At 44.4% G+C, this 16,287-nt stretch overlaps 1 protein-coding gene across 11 annotated transcripts in view; it reads left to right on the forward strand.

Moving 5' to 3' along the window:
* PLCB4 (phospholipase C beta 4) overlaps positions 1–16,287 on the forward strand; it is a 361,997-nt gene that overhangs the window by 315,690 nt on the left and 30,020 nt on the right. For all 11 annotated transcript variants that reach the window (XR_003093691.1, XR_003093694.1, XM_025202256.1 and 8 more), the window contains one exon: positions 15,132–15,247. Coding sequence is in view for 9 of the 11 variants with exons in the window: in XM_025202256.1 (XP_025058041.1) it covers positions 15,132–15,247 (116 nt within the window). In the remaining 2 variants the exon portion in view is untranslated. The remainder of the gene's footprint in view (positions 1–15,131; positions 15,248–16,287) is intronic.

Raw genomic sequence — 16,287 nt, forward strand, 5'->3', positions numbered from 1 at the left:
ACAGTGCTGAATTAGCATGGCTTTTGTGCCCCACAGGTTGTTGGGGATAGTATTTACCTCCCCCTGAACACTGAAGGCAAGTTCCCTTCATGACTTCTATTCCAAGAGATGGGTAATTCCTGCTTCTCTGCACCAAATACATGAGGGTTTGAACCATTGGAACTATGGCTGCATTCATCCACATGTAACCATCTCTTCAGTGGCCCATCACTCAGCATCTATCCAGAACTGGTGCAGGGACTCCTCTGCAGTGTGAACCCCACTCCCTTTCTACCTACTCTTTGCTCTCTTACTCTCACCCCGAGAAGCTGCTGAAGATTGCAGGGCTTTTCTGCACTGGAATGATGTGCCTAGCTGCCCTAATAATTCTGTCTTTTAGCCATCCTTTTCCTAAACATCCTTTTCATGAACTTTCTTGCATGTAGCACCAGATTCAACCCAGATTTCAGTAGCTGCAAGTCTGTTTATCTAAGCATAGATACATTTGCATATTCTACAGCTTCATTAAAACCATAGTGTAGGGCCGGAGTGTCAAATATACGTTGTGCCCCAGGCCAGATTTGGACCACAGGGTTCCTTGCAGGCTGAATCAGACCAGGGCACAAGGAAGCTGCCATGGTGGCAGCAACTCCGGCACTGAGCAGGAGTATGCAGCAGCAGCTCTGGCTCATCAGAGCACATGGAGGAGGCAGCAGTAGCTCCAGCTCCAACCCAGAGCATGTGTCAGCAGCTCTGGCTCACCAGAGCTCATAATAGTGGTGGCAGCGGCTCTGACCCAGGCCATGTGGTGGCAGTTCCAGCCCCTGCCACATGCCCTGTGCCAGAGCTGGAGCTGTCACCACCTGTGCACCATGCAGCAGTAGCAGCTCCAGCTCTGGCCACTGCACAGAACATGTGGTAGGAGCTGGTGGCCAGGAAGGTAGAGCTGCAGCAGTGGTGACTGGTGAAGTGGCCAGAGGGAGAATAGAGCTGTGTCAGTTCTGCTTGCTCTCCTACTGCTGATGGCCATTCTGTGATAGGCCACTCCCCCCGGCCATGCTGGTGGTCTGGCATATCAGATAGAGTGCTTCACAGTGGGCTGGATCTGGCCCATGGGCTGGTGCATTTGACATTCCTGGTGTAGAGCATTTTTTCCCATGTATTCAAACAAGATGGGTAGAATTTTACTGTTGCACTGAAATGAAAAATACTTCACTATTTAATTAGATATTTACAAGTTTCCCCATCAGTTCACTGGAAAGAATTTTAATGTGGGAACACTCCACCCTAAGCCTCTAAGTGGTGGAATTTTGCATTAATCACACTGCATTCCATGTGGAAACTGGCAGCACCTGGTGTGTGTTGTACATAAGTGTGCAAGACCCCTGATTGTGTATTGTCGGTTTTAAAGAAATCCTAAAACATGCCAACCTGTATTCAGGAATGAAAAAAGGACTCCTCAAAACATGTCAGAAACTTCTTGAAAGTCTAAATTTTGCCATATAATTCTTGTCCAGTTTTGTCAGACACCATTATATAGAAACTAGAATGGCTTAAAAATACCTTTATTATTTCACAATGCAGTGTAGTCATTTTTTATATTCTTGATATTAGCAATTACTGAAAATAATAAAGATGAATTGCAGCTAGAGTACAAAAACAACTGATACTGCTATGAAAGGAGTAGGAGTATTTTGAGTGATTATAAAACCTCTGATTAAAATTGTATAGACTATGTGATGAATTACCATGACATTCCCAATGAGTGGTGCTCATCAGTAAGGGGTTATACATAACAGTACATTTCAGCAGTGTATTGAAAAAGCAAATTAAACTTTTTTTTACAAATCTTTTTTAAATATCTAGTGCTGAGAGAGTTTATACAGGGGTGTAAAATAGAAGACATATTTCTTATGCTGTGGGAGATGAGATTTAACAGTCATCCTGATAATCCAGAGCCCACCTTCAGCTCCCACCAGAAACCAAAGGCTCTTTTGAGCAACTGGCAATGTTCTTGTCTGTGATTAAGTTCACAAGACTCAGCAGGTTAGGAAACTTTCAACATCCACAGCAACAATGCCTGAAAATGAGACCCAAACTCTTAGATTGCTTTCCACTCATAGATAAGATGGGCTATCTCCTGACTGGATTTTCAAACTGGTCATAGATACAAATCCAAGAACTCCCCTGCTATTCTCCATCCATTGTCTTCCTCTTCCAGGTGGAAATTAAAACTCTCTCGGTGAGATGGCAAAAGGAACTGCTCTAGTAATCCACTGAAAACCTTCAGTGGATTGCCTTCAGTGGATTTCAACCTTGTAAGGACTTAATGTGACCTGCAATAGAAAACATTTTCAGGAAAAAATCTTGGGCTTTGGTAGTAGAAAGCAGTCTCATACAAATAGACTTGGAGGCAAAGACTTTCTACAGGCTTAATGTTGTTGGAATGAAGGAGGCAATGAAGATCCACTCCCCTACATTACAGACAGCAAAGTTTTTCCTTGCAAAACATTTCCAGGCTGCATATCATCTTGTAAATGCAGATTTTGTTCAGTCACTCCAAAATGTAGCCCCTCCCACTATAAGAAATAACCTTCTTTCACAGAAATTGATTGCCTCCATATGGGGTGGCCTCATTCAAACACACAGATTTCAGATCATTCATATGATGGGTAATCATGGAAACTTTGCTACCAACTGGGTTCACCACCTGTAATTCTAACTTTGCCCTTTGCATGGTAAGTGTCAGGAATTACTAGAAGTCCTGCTAAGACTCTACAGGCTATCTTGGATTCCATACACGGAAGTGTGATTCCATCCTGCTCAAGACCCTAAAAAACAGTTATTAGCAAAAGTAAGTGGGTCCTCCTTATTGTTTGTTTTTTTGTTTTGTTTTTTGTTGGTTTTTGTTTTGTTTTGTTTTGTGTTGTGTTGTAGCACAGTTTTCAGGTTAAGACAACAGCATGATACAAAAGTAGATGCATTCCTGGATTTTCAAGGACTTGAACAGTGTGGCATCCAAGTCCACTGTAATGCGTAAAAGATGGAATAGAATCTGGCCCTACCTATGTACTAAAACAATTCCCCTAATTGATAGAAAATATATCATTGCTTGACATGAGAAAAATTTCCTTCTCATTGATAAATTACTTTCCAATGAATAAACCATTATTTTATGAGACAGCTAGTAAAAAAACTAGCAAGACATTCACAAATTCCTGCTTAATGATAGCATAATAGAAAATTAGGGTTGGAAGGGGCTTCTGGAGTTCTAGTCCAACCCCCTACTCAAAGCAGGACTGCCCTAACTATATCACCCTAGCCAAGGCTTTGTCTAGCTGGGTCTTAAAAATCTCGAAGGATAAAGATTCCACCACCTCTGAGTAACCTGTTCAGTGCTTTACTACCCTTCTTGTGAGAAGTTTCTTCCTAATATCTAAACTAAACTTCCCTTGATGTAACTTCAGATGATTGTTCCTTGTTCTGTCATCTGACACCACTGAGAACTGTCTAGATCCATCCTTTTTCAAACCCCCCTTCAGGTAGTTGAAAGCTGCTATTAAAGCCCCTCTTAGTCTTCTCTTCTCTAGACTAAATAAACCCAGTTCCCTAAGCCGCTCTTCAGAAGTCATGTGCCCCAGCCTCCTAACCATTTCTGTTATCCTCCGCTGAACTCTGTCCAATTTGTCCACATCCTTTCTATAGTGGGATGCCTATCCTTTCTGAAGTAGAATGTACTCCAGATGTGGCCTAAATAATTTCCTTTGATCTGCTGGCAACATTCCTACTAATGCAGCCCAGTATGCTGTAAGCCTTCTTCACCCCAAGGGCACACTGCCAGCTCATATTCATCTTATTGTCCACTGCAACCCCCAGGTCCTTTTCTGCAGAGCTGCTGCTTAGCCAGTTGGTCCCAAGCTTGTAGCAGTGCATGGGATTGTTCCATCATAAGTGCAGAACTTTGTAAGTGCAAAATAAACCTCATGAGATTTATTTTTGGTTCAATCTTCCAATTTGTTGAGGTCTCTCTGAACCTTAGCCCTACCCTCCAGTGTATCTACTACTTCCCCCAGCTTGGTGTCATGTGCAAGCTTTCTGAGAGTGCATTCCATCCCATCTTCTAGGTTGTTGAAGGTATTGAACAAAATCAGCATCAAGACTGACCCCTGGGGCACTTGATACCAGCTGCCAACTAGATGTAGAGCCATTAATTATTACCCTCTGAGCCAGTTGACCCAGCCAGTTTTCTATCCACCTGGCAGACCATTCATCCAACCTGTACTTCCTTAGCTTGTCTGTGAAAATGCGCGAGCCCATATTAAAAGCCATGCTGAAGTCAAGGTATAACATGTCTACTGCTCTTCCTGCATCCGCAGAGCCAGCCATCTCCTCGTAGACAGCAGTCAGGTTGCTCAGGCATGACTTGCCCTTGGTGAATCCATGCTGACTATTTCAATCACCTTCTCCTCCAAGTGCTTAGAAATGGATTCCTTGAGGATCTGCTCCATGATTTTTCCAGGGACTGAGATGAGGCTGACTGGTCTATAGTTCACTGAATCCTCCTTCCTTTTCTTAAAGATGGGCACTATATCAGCCCTTTTCCAATCATCCGGGACCTCTCCTGATCACCATGAGTTTTCTCCCATACTGCCATACTTTCTAGTCTTCTTGCACATCAAAATGTTTCTTTCCTGTGCCCTCAGTGAAGTTTCTTTAAAATACAACCAGCTCTCCTGGACTCCTTTCCCCTTCAGACTTGTCTCCTAGGGGATTCTTCCCATCAGTTCCCTGAGTGAGTCAGAATCTGCTGTTCTGAAGTCCAGGATCCTTACTCTGTTACTCTCGTTCCTCCCTTTCCTCAGGATCATGAACTTAGTCATCTTGTGGTTTCTGCTGCCCAAGTTACCATCATATGAGCTCGCACCAAGTCTCTGTTATTGTAATCATGTCATACTGCCATGCTTGTGCAAGGACTTCTAATTCTTGCTGCTTGTTTTCCAGGCTGCGTGCATTTGTGTACAGGTACCTGAGGTAACTAGTTGATTATCCTGACTTCTCAGGAAGTATGAAAGCACCTCCTCTGTTGCCCCCTCCTGCTTGCTCTTTCTCCAAGTCACCCACTTCCTCACTTACGGCATGGCTTTGGTCTCCATCCCCCAGTGTACCTAGCTTCCTAACTATGTTAGTGAGCTTATCTGCAAAGATGCTCTTCCCTCTCTTTGTCAGGTGGATCCCATCTTTTCCTAACCCTCTTTCATCTTGGAACAACATCCTATGGTCAAAGAAACTAAAGCCCTGCTGGTGACACCATGTGTGCAGCCGTGCATTGATCTGCAAGATGCAACTGCTTCTGCCCAGGCCCTTCTTGACCAGAAGGTTTAAGGAGACTACCTGCACCCCTGTCCCCTTCACCCTTGCTCCCAGAACTCTGTAGTCAGTTTTGATCTGCTCAGCGTCTCCCCTAGCAGTATCATTGGTGCCCACATGGATGAGCAGCATGAAGTAATAGAGAGCTGGATGAGTCTCAGTAATCCTTCCATAACATCTCAGATCCAGGCTCCAGGCAACCAGCAGACCTCCTGAGAAAACAGGTCAGGCTGGCAGATGGATGCCTGCAGCCTGAGCAGAAGGGAATCTCCAACCAGCATCACCCATCACTTCTTGGTGGCAGTGATCTCAGTCCTTCCAACCTTGGGGATGCCTGGCCTGGCCTCCTCCACCAATGGAACCTGCTTCTCCTCTTCTGTTGCAAGGGCTCCATATCTGTTCTCCAGGCAAACTGGTGCAGGTGGAGATGAAGATTTCTGCTTGCTACCAGAGGTCACACGCTTCCAGCTTCCCCCTTCCATGTCCTCTTCCTTCTCTAGTGCTGCGTCTGGCAGTCCTTCATCCACAGTCCTAGAGGTCTTCTCCAGCACTGAAGTGATGAAGTCATGGAAGAGGATGCTTCAGAGCTTTGTTGCCACCTCCTGTAGCTCTCTTGCCTGTTCCCTAAGGGACACCATGAGGACACACCATTCACATCACAGGCATTCCTCAACCTGGCCATCATTGGAAGGAATCTGGAAGCCACAATCAAACCAACACCTGGGTGGAAGCGCCGATGGTGAGCCATCCTGCCTGGACAGACACCTGTAACTCAGAATGCTTTGCAGGAAGTGTTCAGAGTTACAGTAATCCCCCAGACCAACCAGTTTGCTGTTGTTCGGGGGGGGGGGAAGAAACTTAGTAGCGAGGGGAATGTAGCTGCTGGCTGGAAGCCTGCAGCCAGTTTCCCCTAACAACCACCTCTCCTCCCTGCCAGACCGCAGTCTTTTGAGGAAGGGAAGAGGGAGAGGGAGCAGTCATTCTAGGGTTTCCCCAGCTGGCACTGGAGGGTGGGTCGGTGAATTGTTTACAACCACTTTCTGTGGCCAGATTGGGTGAAAATTGTCACTTCTGTCTGTGCCCTATGTGTGGCTTTTTATCCTTTCCTTTTGGCTAGACTACTACTGCCTGATATCATTTTGGTCTTTTTAAAACAATCTTCTTGTCACTGAGAGGCTGTCATAACTAAAATGTAGACCAGAATTGGAATTCAGATCAGCAGCATGTAATTTCTGAGTATGTGCCTATCTTAAAGAAAAAGAATACATTTAACTGATTGAGGAATCAGGAAATCCTGAACCTGAGATTGGGGTCAGCATGTTACAAACATGCTACAAACCAGTGTAGAATATATTTCTGCCTGAAACTTGTATTTTCAGCTATAGCCAAGTAGAGGCAGAATGTTTGAAACCAGTCTAAAAACTGTCTCATCGTCTTCCTCGGAACCTTGTTTTGATAGAAGTTGTGAATGCATCTCTGACTGTCTCTAACCTGTTTCTGAAGCCCCTTCTCTTTGTTATAGGTCAGCGTTTCTCAACCCATGAGTCACAACCCAAAAGTAGGTTGTAAAAACATTGTAAAGGGTCATGGGGAGGTCCCAAGGAATTGCACAGTTTCCCTGTGCAGGCTGCAATGCTGGCAGCCTGCATGGAGCTGGCATGCAGCCGGGGGCATGGCGAGCACAGAGAGCAGCCCCAGGAGCTGGAGAGGGAGGGGGCTGGATGCAGCAGCCAAAGAAGAGGGGAAAGGGAGAGAGAGAGACTTCTGTGTGTCAGGGCCAGGGGGTTGTGGGTCACAGGTTGCAGCAAGCTGATAATTATGCTAATGGGTCCTGGTGTGAAAAAGGTTGAGAACCATTGTTATGGGTCTGGTGCAATGAACTAGCTAACTAGAGCAGTTACCTTGAGACCAGCTACATATGCAGAGTACCTATCATGCCATAAAAAGGTCCAACCAGCTATAAAGTTAGGCCTCAAAAATGTGTAATAACTTTATAGCTGGTTGCTATAGAGCTTGAATCTGTATATGTACCAGGGTCTCCCCTGCAGCTGACATGGTTCCCAGCCATAGGGTCTCCCCTGCAGCTCTATCAGCTGATGGGGCTCCCAGCCACAGGGCTGCACCATACCCAGCTGGGGCTGGGAGTCCTACAACTGTGGGAACTTTCAGCCCCAGCAGTGGACACAGGATCCCAGCAGCATGCCTGCCACACCTGGATCCTGGCAGCTGTGGGATGTGGTTGCAATTTCCCAGCCCTGGTGAGGGGGGAGGGGGAAGGTGTGTGGAGCTCCCTGGGGCTGGGAGCTTGCAACTACTTCAATCTCCTAGCCTTGGGACTGAATGAAACCCATGGGGGTGAGAGATTGCTGCTGCTGCTGCAGCCTCCCAGCCTTACAGGGGTGTGGGATCCTCCCACAGTGGGGACCCTCTCAGCTGAGGGGCTCCCAGCCATGGAAGCTTGCTTCTTGCCAGTGCAGGGAGAACCCTGCACTGGCAGTAAGGCATGATGGGATCTAATGTGTGATTCCATGCAGCATAGCAAGAGGCATGATTGTGTGGATTGCACATTAGATCCCATTGCACCTTTACCTACATATGTAGAAGGGCGTTAATTGACATCATAGATAGAAAATGAGATGTGTCAGCTGAATCACTTTAACTAGTTGCATTTCCTTTACATTCTACCAGTGATTGGCAGTCTCAAATGCAAGGTTCTTTTGGTAATGCTTTGTCTCCTTCTACCATGGGTTGGCAACCTGCAGCCCATGGGCCGGATCTGGCCTGTGAAGGTCTCATTTTGGGGCGAAGGTGGGGCTGGGGGTGAGTGGGGGGAAACACTGAGTTAAATAGGCAACATTAAAGGTCTTAGAACTGGGGTCTTGCAGTGTTCCAGCCGCAGGGGGCTTTACCTGCACCACAGCAGGGCAGTTGGAAGAAGTGGTAGTAGCAGTGCAGTGGCAGCAGCAGGGTTGGAAGTGCGGGCCTGCATCAGACCCAAATCAGTTTGTTTTGGCCAGCCATTTGTAAAATGATGACTAAGATGGTAAATCAACCACTTGGATTGCATTTAACATGAGGACTTTGAGCTAGAGTGATACCTGGAAACGGATTCCAATTTGAGAAATATGGGAAGTGCTAAACAATGTCAGAAGTTTGGAGCAGTGATGTTCTACTATAATAGGGATCTACTGAAAGTGTAATTGCTCAATTTTCCACAAAAAAATGGCGAGTGCCACAAAAAATTGTGGGCTTACTGCAACCAAGAAAGAAAACACAAAAACCTTACTGGCAAGCAGAGTCCCAGAAACCCTGCAGTCTTGGAGCAGGGAGAATGGTGTGGGGGGGAGGGGCAGTGCTCCTCACAGCAGGGCTGGGGAGGCTACAAGCAGCTCAGGCTTCATGGCTGGTGGCAGAGGCTTGTCCAGGCCCAGACTGGCTATGGCAGGCAGCTGGGAAGCTGCAAATGGCTGTGCTGGGCTCCATGGAGTCTGGAGTGGCTCCTTGCCAGAGGCAGATGCATGCGCACCTTGGGACCAGCAGTGGGGCTGTGCTGCCCCTGGCCCCTTCCCCGCTGTCATCCCCAAGGCGCGTGTGCACCCACCACCAGTAAGGAGCTGGTCTAGGCTCTATGGAGCCCAGTGCAGCCATTTCCTTGGGTATGGCTTAGATTGCTTAATAACATGCCAGTTAATAACTTCCACAGGATTAATCAGGAGATTAAGCCCATGGAAGCCATTAATTCACACGTTATTAACCAAGGCCTGATTTGGGGCCATCTGGCAATCTGTGGGGAGGAGCGGGCCAACCGGGCCCCTCAGCCAAAAAGAGGCTGTGGGGGTGGAAGGAGCACTGTGCTTGGACCATAAAAATGGTGCCGGGCCCCAGGTTCTGCCTGTGAAATCTCCAGGCAGCCCCTATGAATTAGGTAGGTTCCTAACTATAATACTACCTCTAGTGCTAACTTTTGACTCTGGAATAGAAAAGCAGACCTACTCTCACAAACTGGACTTAAACAGGGGTGAACATTCTGTTTGTACCTTGTGCATTTAGAGAGCTCCCCATTCTTCTCCTGATGTAAGAACAAGCCAATTACTATGCAAGTACAAGGGCGCTGAAAGACTTGTATCAAAAGTGGAAGTAAGGGAAGAATTCATTGCTTTTCCTCGTATTTGATTGAATTAGCCTTTATGATTAGTTTTTATTGTTTACATTGTTGAAGGGAACATTAATTACATCAGTACTTGCCTGAAGATAAGAGGAAATATTCAGAAATACAGTTATTCTCCCCAAGCTCTACAGTGGCTAGGTTCTCCAGGTTAGACTTCAGGGCTAGGGACAGACATTACACATAAACCAGTTTACGTGATCAGAAACTGGTTTAAACCTGTAACAGAACATAAGTTCAGTGCACATAAACCAGTTTCAAAATGCCTGAAACTGGTTTAAGATAAACCTGGTTGAGTGTAGTATCAGACTTAGCTGATTTGGGTCAAGCCAGTTTATGCAGTGTCTGTGCCAGACCCCTTCTTGGTTTAACCTAAACCAGAGTCCCCCAGCATCCCAGAGGACAGGGAGATTGAAAAGCTCAGTATCATCAACAGATGTATGCACTGCATACACACACCCCTTTGCCTCAGAGTGCTAGCTGGGGGCTGGGGGCTGGCAGCACTCCCACCCCTTGAGCAGCAAGCAGAGAAAACCCTGAGACAGTGCAGGCAGGGTGGGGGTTTACACGCCTCCCTAATCAAAATGTCCTGCCAGGGCCTGGCCAGGCCCGCCCTCAGCTCAGCATTGTGAAAGGGAAGAAAGGGCTGCTCTAGCACCCCCCAGCTTCTAGCCTGAGCCACTTTAGGCATATGCCAGCATTTCCTCAGTCCAGAGGGAATGTCTGTGCATTTCCAAACTGGTTCAACCTAGGCAGGTTAGACTAACCTGCAAAGATTGAATCAATTCAGGCTCAGGATTTTTGAATGTCTGTCCCTAGCCAATAGGGACAGAAATGACACAGAAATCAGCATAAGTGATCAGAAACTGGTTCAGATCTGTAACACAACAGAAGTTCAGTGCACATAAACCACTTTCAAAATGGCTGAAACCAGTGTAAGATAAACGTGGGTGGATGGATGTAGTATCAGACTTCACTGATTTAGGTTAAATCGGTTTACTGAACTTCTGTCGCAGACCCTGTCCAGATTCAAGTTAACTGATAGTCCCTCAGCATCCCAGGATGCTTTGCATCTCCTGGCAGGGTGAGCATAGCCTTGGCTCAAGCTGTCTGCTGCAGCTGAGCAGGGAGGTGTGCTCTATCGCCCCCTGGCTTTGGGAATCAAAAGTGAATGTCTGTTCACTTGCTTATCGGTTCAAACTACACATCTTAGACTAACCTGTGAAGATTGAATCACTTCAGCCTCTGGCTTTTTGACTGTCTGTACTTAGCCAATGAATCTAGCATGTGTGGTGTCATGTAATTGACCTGACTCAAAGCTGCAGTGAGCCCAGTAGCAAAGTAGAACAATAAGTTACCTGGGCCTGGTAAAGTATTTTTACTTTCCTTGAAGCACAGTGATTTTATAACATGATTCAGAAAACTCAAAGACATTCAAAACAATACATTTAAGTAATGTCTACAGTAGCTTAGTTAGGCAGATAAATGGCAAATGAGGAGAAATGAATTGTTAAGACTCAGGTGGAGCTCAGAAAGGCTCAGAAGGAAAGAGATGAAACAGTGCAGAGAGCGGAGGAGGATATCATGTGCAAAGAGGCGTGACTAGAAAGAAGTTACAGAAACAGAACCCTACTACAGTCACAAGTCAGGCATTTTCTGCAAAAAATGGCATTGTTTCTTTCAGAAATAACCAGCACCAACAGCAGCAGGGAGCAGCAGACAGCCCAGATTTATCCTAGTGAGCTTTCTTCATTGATCTCGTCCCTCCCTCCAGTCAGCTGAGCCAATATCGTGTAAATGTTTGGGTGGCATAAATCGGTCCCCAGAGCACAGTACTTGATAATTTATTCCTGTCAGCTGTATATATTTGCATGCACACCAAAATAAATGTTTGTTTTAGAAAATAGCCAGTGATACTCATGTGCCCACCAAATCAGTGCATCGCAGTTGCTTGTCTCTCTGAAGTAGGATTCACTGAACATCACATTTAGGGAACATAATGTCCTCAGTAGAGATGAGCATGCATAAAAGATTAAAATGAGATTGTAAGGAGGCAATATTTATGTATTTGTTTATTTACTAGATTTATATGCCTCTCCTTTGAAACAGAGGCTCAGGGTGGCACTGAACAAAAATAACTTATAAATCAACTGAACAAGAAAGCAAAATGGGAGACACAAAAATACTTATAAAAGCAAACAGAGTATTAAAATATAGAGCAAACCACTGTTTGTGAACCAGGGTGACACAGGGCATATAGATGAAGTGGTGCCCAGGTCTACTTCTTTAGAAACTGCTGCTGCTGCTGCCCCCTGGCACCCCTGTGCTGGCTGCTCCCATGCTTTGAGCAATGCGCTCTGTCATGGGCAGATTTGGGGACACAGAGCTTCACTTTTTAGCCCAGTTCATTCTCCTGTGCTCCCAGGGAGGGCAGGAGGGGTTGCAGGAGCAGGTGACTAATCATTGGTGTACAGGACCCTGGAGGAGCAGTGTCAGTGGTGGGGGCTGCTCTTGCCCTTTTAGGTACAGACCAGGGCTGGGATAGGACAGATAGTAGAAAGAGTGGGCCATAATGGGGTGAGGTCCTGTCTCTGCTTTCCCTCACCTAGCAGTCCTTAGATAGATGATTCTCAATCTTTTTAACCTCAAGGCAACCCTGCATAACTTTCATGGATTTAGATTCTAACTCAGTGATTCTCAATCCAGGGTGCTGCTAAATTCAGGAAAGTTACGGAGGGGTATACCCTTCAGGCTAAAAAGATTGAGAACCACTGCTCTAAACAATATCTCATCTTAGCGTTAAGCTGCTAAATGGATGCTTGGATAAGAAAGTTTTACAGCACTTCCAAAAGATGTCCAGGCTCAGGCTGTGGCGGACTTCCAACAGGGAGGGAGTTCCAGAGCTGAGAGGTGACTACCAAGAGTGACCTCTCAGGTGTCTTTGCTTAACAAACTTAGTGCTTTGATGGTACTTGCAGATTGCTCTTGGCTGACCTTAGGGATTGCAAAGGTGTATAAAGTTCCTTAAATGTATAGGGCCAGACCATTTAGGGCCTTTGAGTTCAAAATTAGCACCAAATTCTGCTGTGAAAGCTATTGGGAGCCAGTGCAGACTCTGGAGCACAAGTGTTATGGGCTGCTAGCCACCCATCCCCTTTAAAGGGTGCATCACCATCTTCTACACCAGCTGCAGTTTCCAGATGGTCATTGGGGACAGCCCCACATACAGCATATTGCAGAAGTTCTATGTGGTACTTGGGTAAAACAGGTATTTTAACTCTCAACAGTGTCTTCTTTACCCATTTATGCAGAATTACTAAATAGGTGTACAGATAGCAAATAATTCCAAATAATTAGGCATCATTTTTTATATTGAGTATTATACTGCTTTGTTTACCCCGGGGAGAGGATATAGTATTAGTAATCAGGCCACCTGTATCGACTTACCAGTATCGTCAGACTGCATCATTCTTTTCAGTGTCTGTAGTTTCTTTTCTTTTGCTATAGATCCCCTGCTGAAGCTAATGTTTCTGGTGTTGATGGAGTCCATTTTATTCCCTTTGATGTTCTGTAAAACAAAGAGCTTGGTGCCTGGTTCAGAATGCAGAAGCCATATTTGTTTTTCCCCAAGGGCTGTGGATAGCAGATGTTGGAATTCTGATGTTAAAAACACTGAGGCATTTGTACTAGCCTTTTATTCAAGTGACTGTAAAATTCTTTAATTAGTATTTTTTAAAAGACTTCATTATGTTGAGGCAATTTCTGGGGTGTATATACGAAATAACAATGACTTACCAAAGAGGAGAGAGCAGTAGTTTACATTTGGAATGGCATATTATAAAACAAACTTAAGGGAAAAAAGTTCCTGGTGACTTTTAAATTTAAAAATGTAGTCTAGTTGTATCACACTGAACCAAGCTATATCAGTTAATACAAGGCCTTTTGTCAAGACTTGAAAAAAAGCTATGGTTCTTGTATGTTAATAAATAATGTGAAGTAGCAAAACCCAATCTCTATTGTAATGTATGCTATAGCATCACTGGTAGCCAGATATTTGAAGAGGTATGGGAAGTTTTCATAATGAAGGGGCTATGAAGGGGCTTCCATGTGAGGAAAGAATGAAGAGCCTAGGTCTATTCAGTTTAGAAAAGAGATGCCCGAGAGGCAGCATGAAGTGTTTACAAAATCATAAACGATGAAGAGAAAATAAATAGGGATTTATTATTTACTCTCTCTCACAATACAAGAACTAGGCATCATAAAATAAAACTAGTAGGTAGTAAATCAAAACTAACGAAAGGAAGTTATTTTTCATACAACATGTAATTCAAATGTAGAGCTTGTTGCTACAGGATGTTGTGGAAGCTGACAGTTAAGCTCAGTGGTTCTCGGGGCCAATCCTTGGGCTGGATTGAGCCCCTCAAGCCAGAGTTGAGCCCTGGGGCCTGGCGCTGCCCCTTCCTGGCCCCACCAGACCAGGATTGGGCCCTGCTGCATCCTGACCCTGCATACTGGGATCAGGTGCCTTATCCAGCACACAGAGCCCAGGGCTCCTCAGGGATCTGGGAATTTGATATCAGGGGAGTAGTGCCAGTGCTTCCCCACTAACATTTCTGGATTCATGAGAAGCCCTGTGGGCTGGATAACAGTGCCATAGGTCAGATATGGGTCACAAACTGGGGTTTGAGCTTCCCTGATTTTAGCCAGATTGAAAAAGGAATTAGAAAAATTCTTGGAGGAAAGGTGCATCAGTAGCTGTTGAGCATGAGAGATGGGGGCATGAGAGATCGGAGTTTCTGTTTTTACAGTGGGTCTCTATATAATATGTATTCAGCATTCCCATTTTCTCTCCCCCTTCACTGTGGGGAATCTTCTTTCCCACTAGCCCAGCATAAATTAGAAATAACTCCACTGAAGTCAGTGGAGTTATATAGCTGTTATAGAAATCAGAATCTGGCTTTGTTATGCCTAGCTTGTGCCTATGGGAGGCCGAGAAGAAAAAGGCCAGTATTCCTTGCTAGCAATCTAAGTATGCATTTGCAGGTATTGATCACCTAACTTATTGTCATTTACATGAAAAGCAAGTTTCAGCATAATGAATATAATAGTATACCAAACATCATTAAGCTTATGGGCCAGATCCTCAGTCTGTGTACATTTCTATTGACTTAGCTTCTTTATTGACTTTGAGCTACTCAGTTTACACAAGCTGAAAATCCATCAGTATATTCAGAATGGGTTATTTCCCAGCGTGCACGCTGTTTTGGGATCCAGTGATTTCTAGAAAATTTGTGTATCTGATCTGAGTTTATAAAATCAATTTCTACATTGCACTTAAATATATTAAAAACTGTAAGTATGCAGATATTATCAGTTGGGTTTGTTTCAGAGTTCCTTTGTTTTATAATCACCATATACCATATTTTCAGTAGCCTGGAACTTAACAACAGAATAAATGGTTTAGCATTTAGCTGGACCCATTAGTCCTAGGTCGCAAAAAAAATTAAATCCAGAGTAACTAACTGCCAGAGATTCTTGTTCATAAATTGATATAGATTGTTAGAAAACTGAAAACATTCAAAGTCCAGCAACCTAATTGTAAGGTCCTACTGTTTTCCAGGAGCACAGCACTATGCAGAAGTTGCACTGCACACAAATTGACAAAATAGTGGCACAGTATGATAAAGAAAAGTTATCTTACGAGAAAATGTTAGAGAAGTCAATCAAGAAGAAGGGGTAAGATATCATTTTAAAATATTTTATGAGAATCAAATAGGTTTTATGCTTTTAATATCTGGAACAACATATTCATGAGAAAGTTATTTACATTTTAAATTGCTGTAGCACAGCCTTGCACTCCTTGGTCAATATGAATTTAATTTTCATGAGCACTCTAGGATTGAACACTAAATGCTGTACATGCTTTGGTTTATTGAATCCTCCTATTTTCTGAGCATGTGACGTATAGAAACAAATTCAGTGCATCAGGCTGTCATTTTGTTTTCGTCTGATCCTGCTCCCACTGAGATCAAGGGGAGTTTCATCATTGGTTTTAATGAGAGCAGGCTCAGGTCCTCCATAATTCTGACAATCCCAGATCAGAAACTGTGGTCTTATAAGAGCATGCTTTGTAAATCTTGACATTTGTAGAATGAAATTCTAAACAAATAACAGCTTCTGCTTTATTGTCACCCAGAAGAAGTTACCTTTTGATATTGGAACTATAAATAAGCTTTCAGATCCTCAGCTGGTATAAATTGTTATAGCTCCTCTGACTGCACTGAACCTATCTCAGTTTCAGCTAGCTGAGGCTCTGGCCCATTATCTATATGCTACCCACAAGTTAGTGGTTATTCATGGTCACAGTTAATAAATGCTTATTTTTTAACAACTTGTCTTCTGTTTTGCCCCTCTTGCCCCAACAGTACATTTGAGTTCATATTTAGACTTACAGTTAAAATGTAGTTAAGTGCCTGCATTTAACCTGTGAACTTCTAGGAGCAGTAAGGAGTTTTCTCAGTAGAATACACAGTTATGCAAGCAGATAGCATTGCAAAGTACAAAAATATCCCTAACCCTGGAATTATTTTACTCTAACTTCCAACTGGTTTAATAAAATTAAATAATTCTTCATTGATTGATGCTAGAAGTTTTGTAACAGAGCTGAGGCGGGGCTCCTATACATGTGCAGGGAGGCTGCTGCGACACTCTGCATTTACAGCACATTGGAGCAGACTCGGTTAATCAAGTCTGCTGGAGCATGGTAATTACTGTGC

The sequence above is a fragment of the Alligator sinensis genome, unplaced genomic scaffold, assembly GCF_000455745.1.
Source record: "Alligator sinensis unplaced genomic scaffold, ASM45574v1 scaffold140_1, whole genome shotgun sequence".
Taxonomy (NCBI): Eukaryota; Metazoa; Chordata; order Crocodylia; family Alligatoridae; genus Alligator; species Alligator sinensis.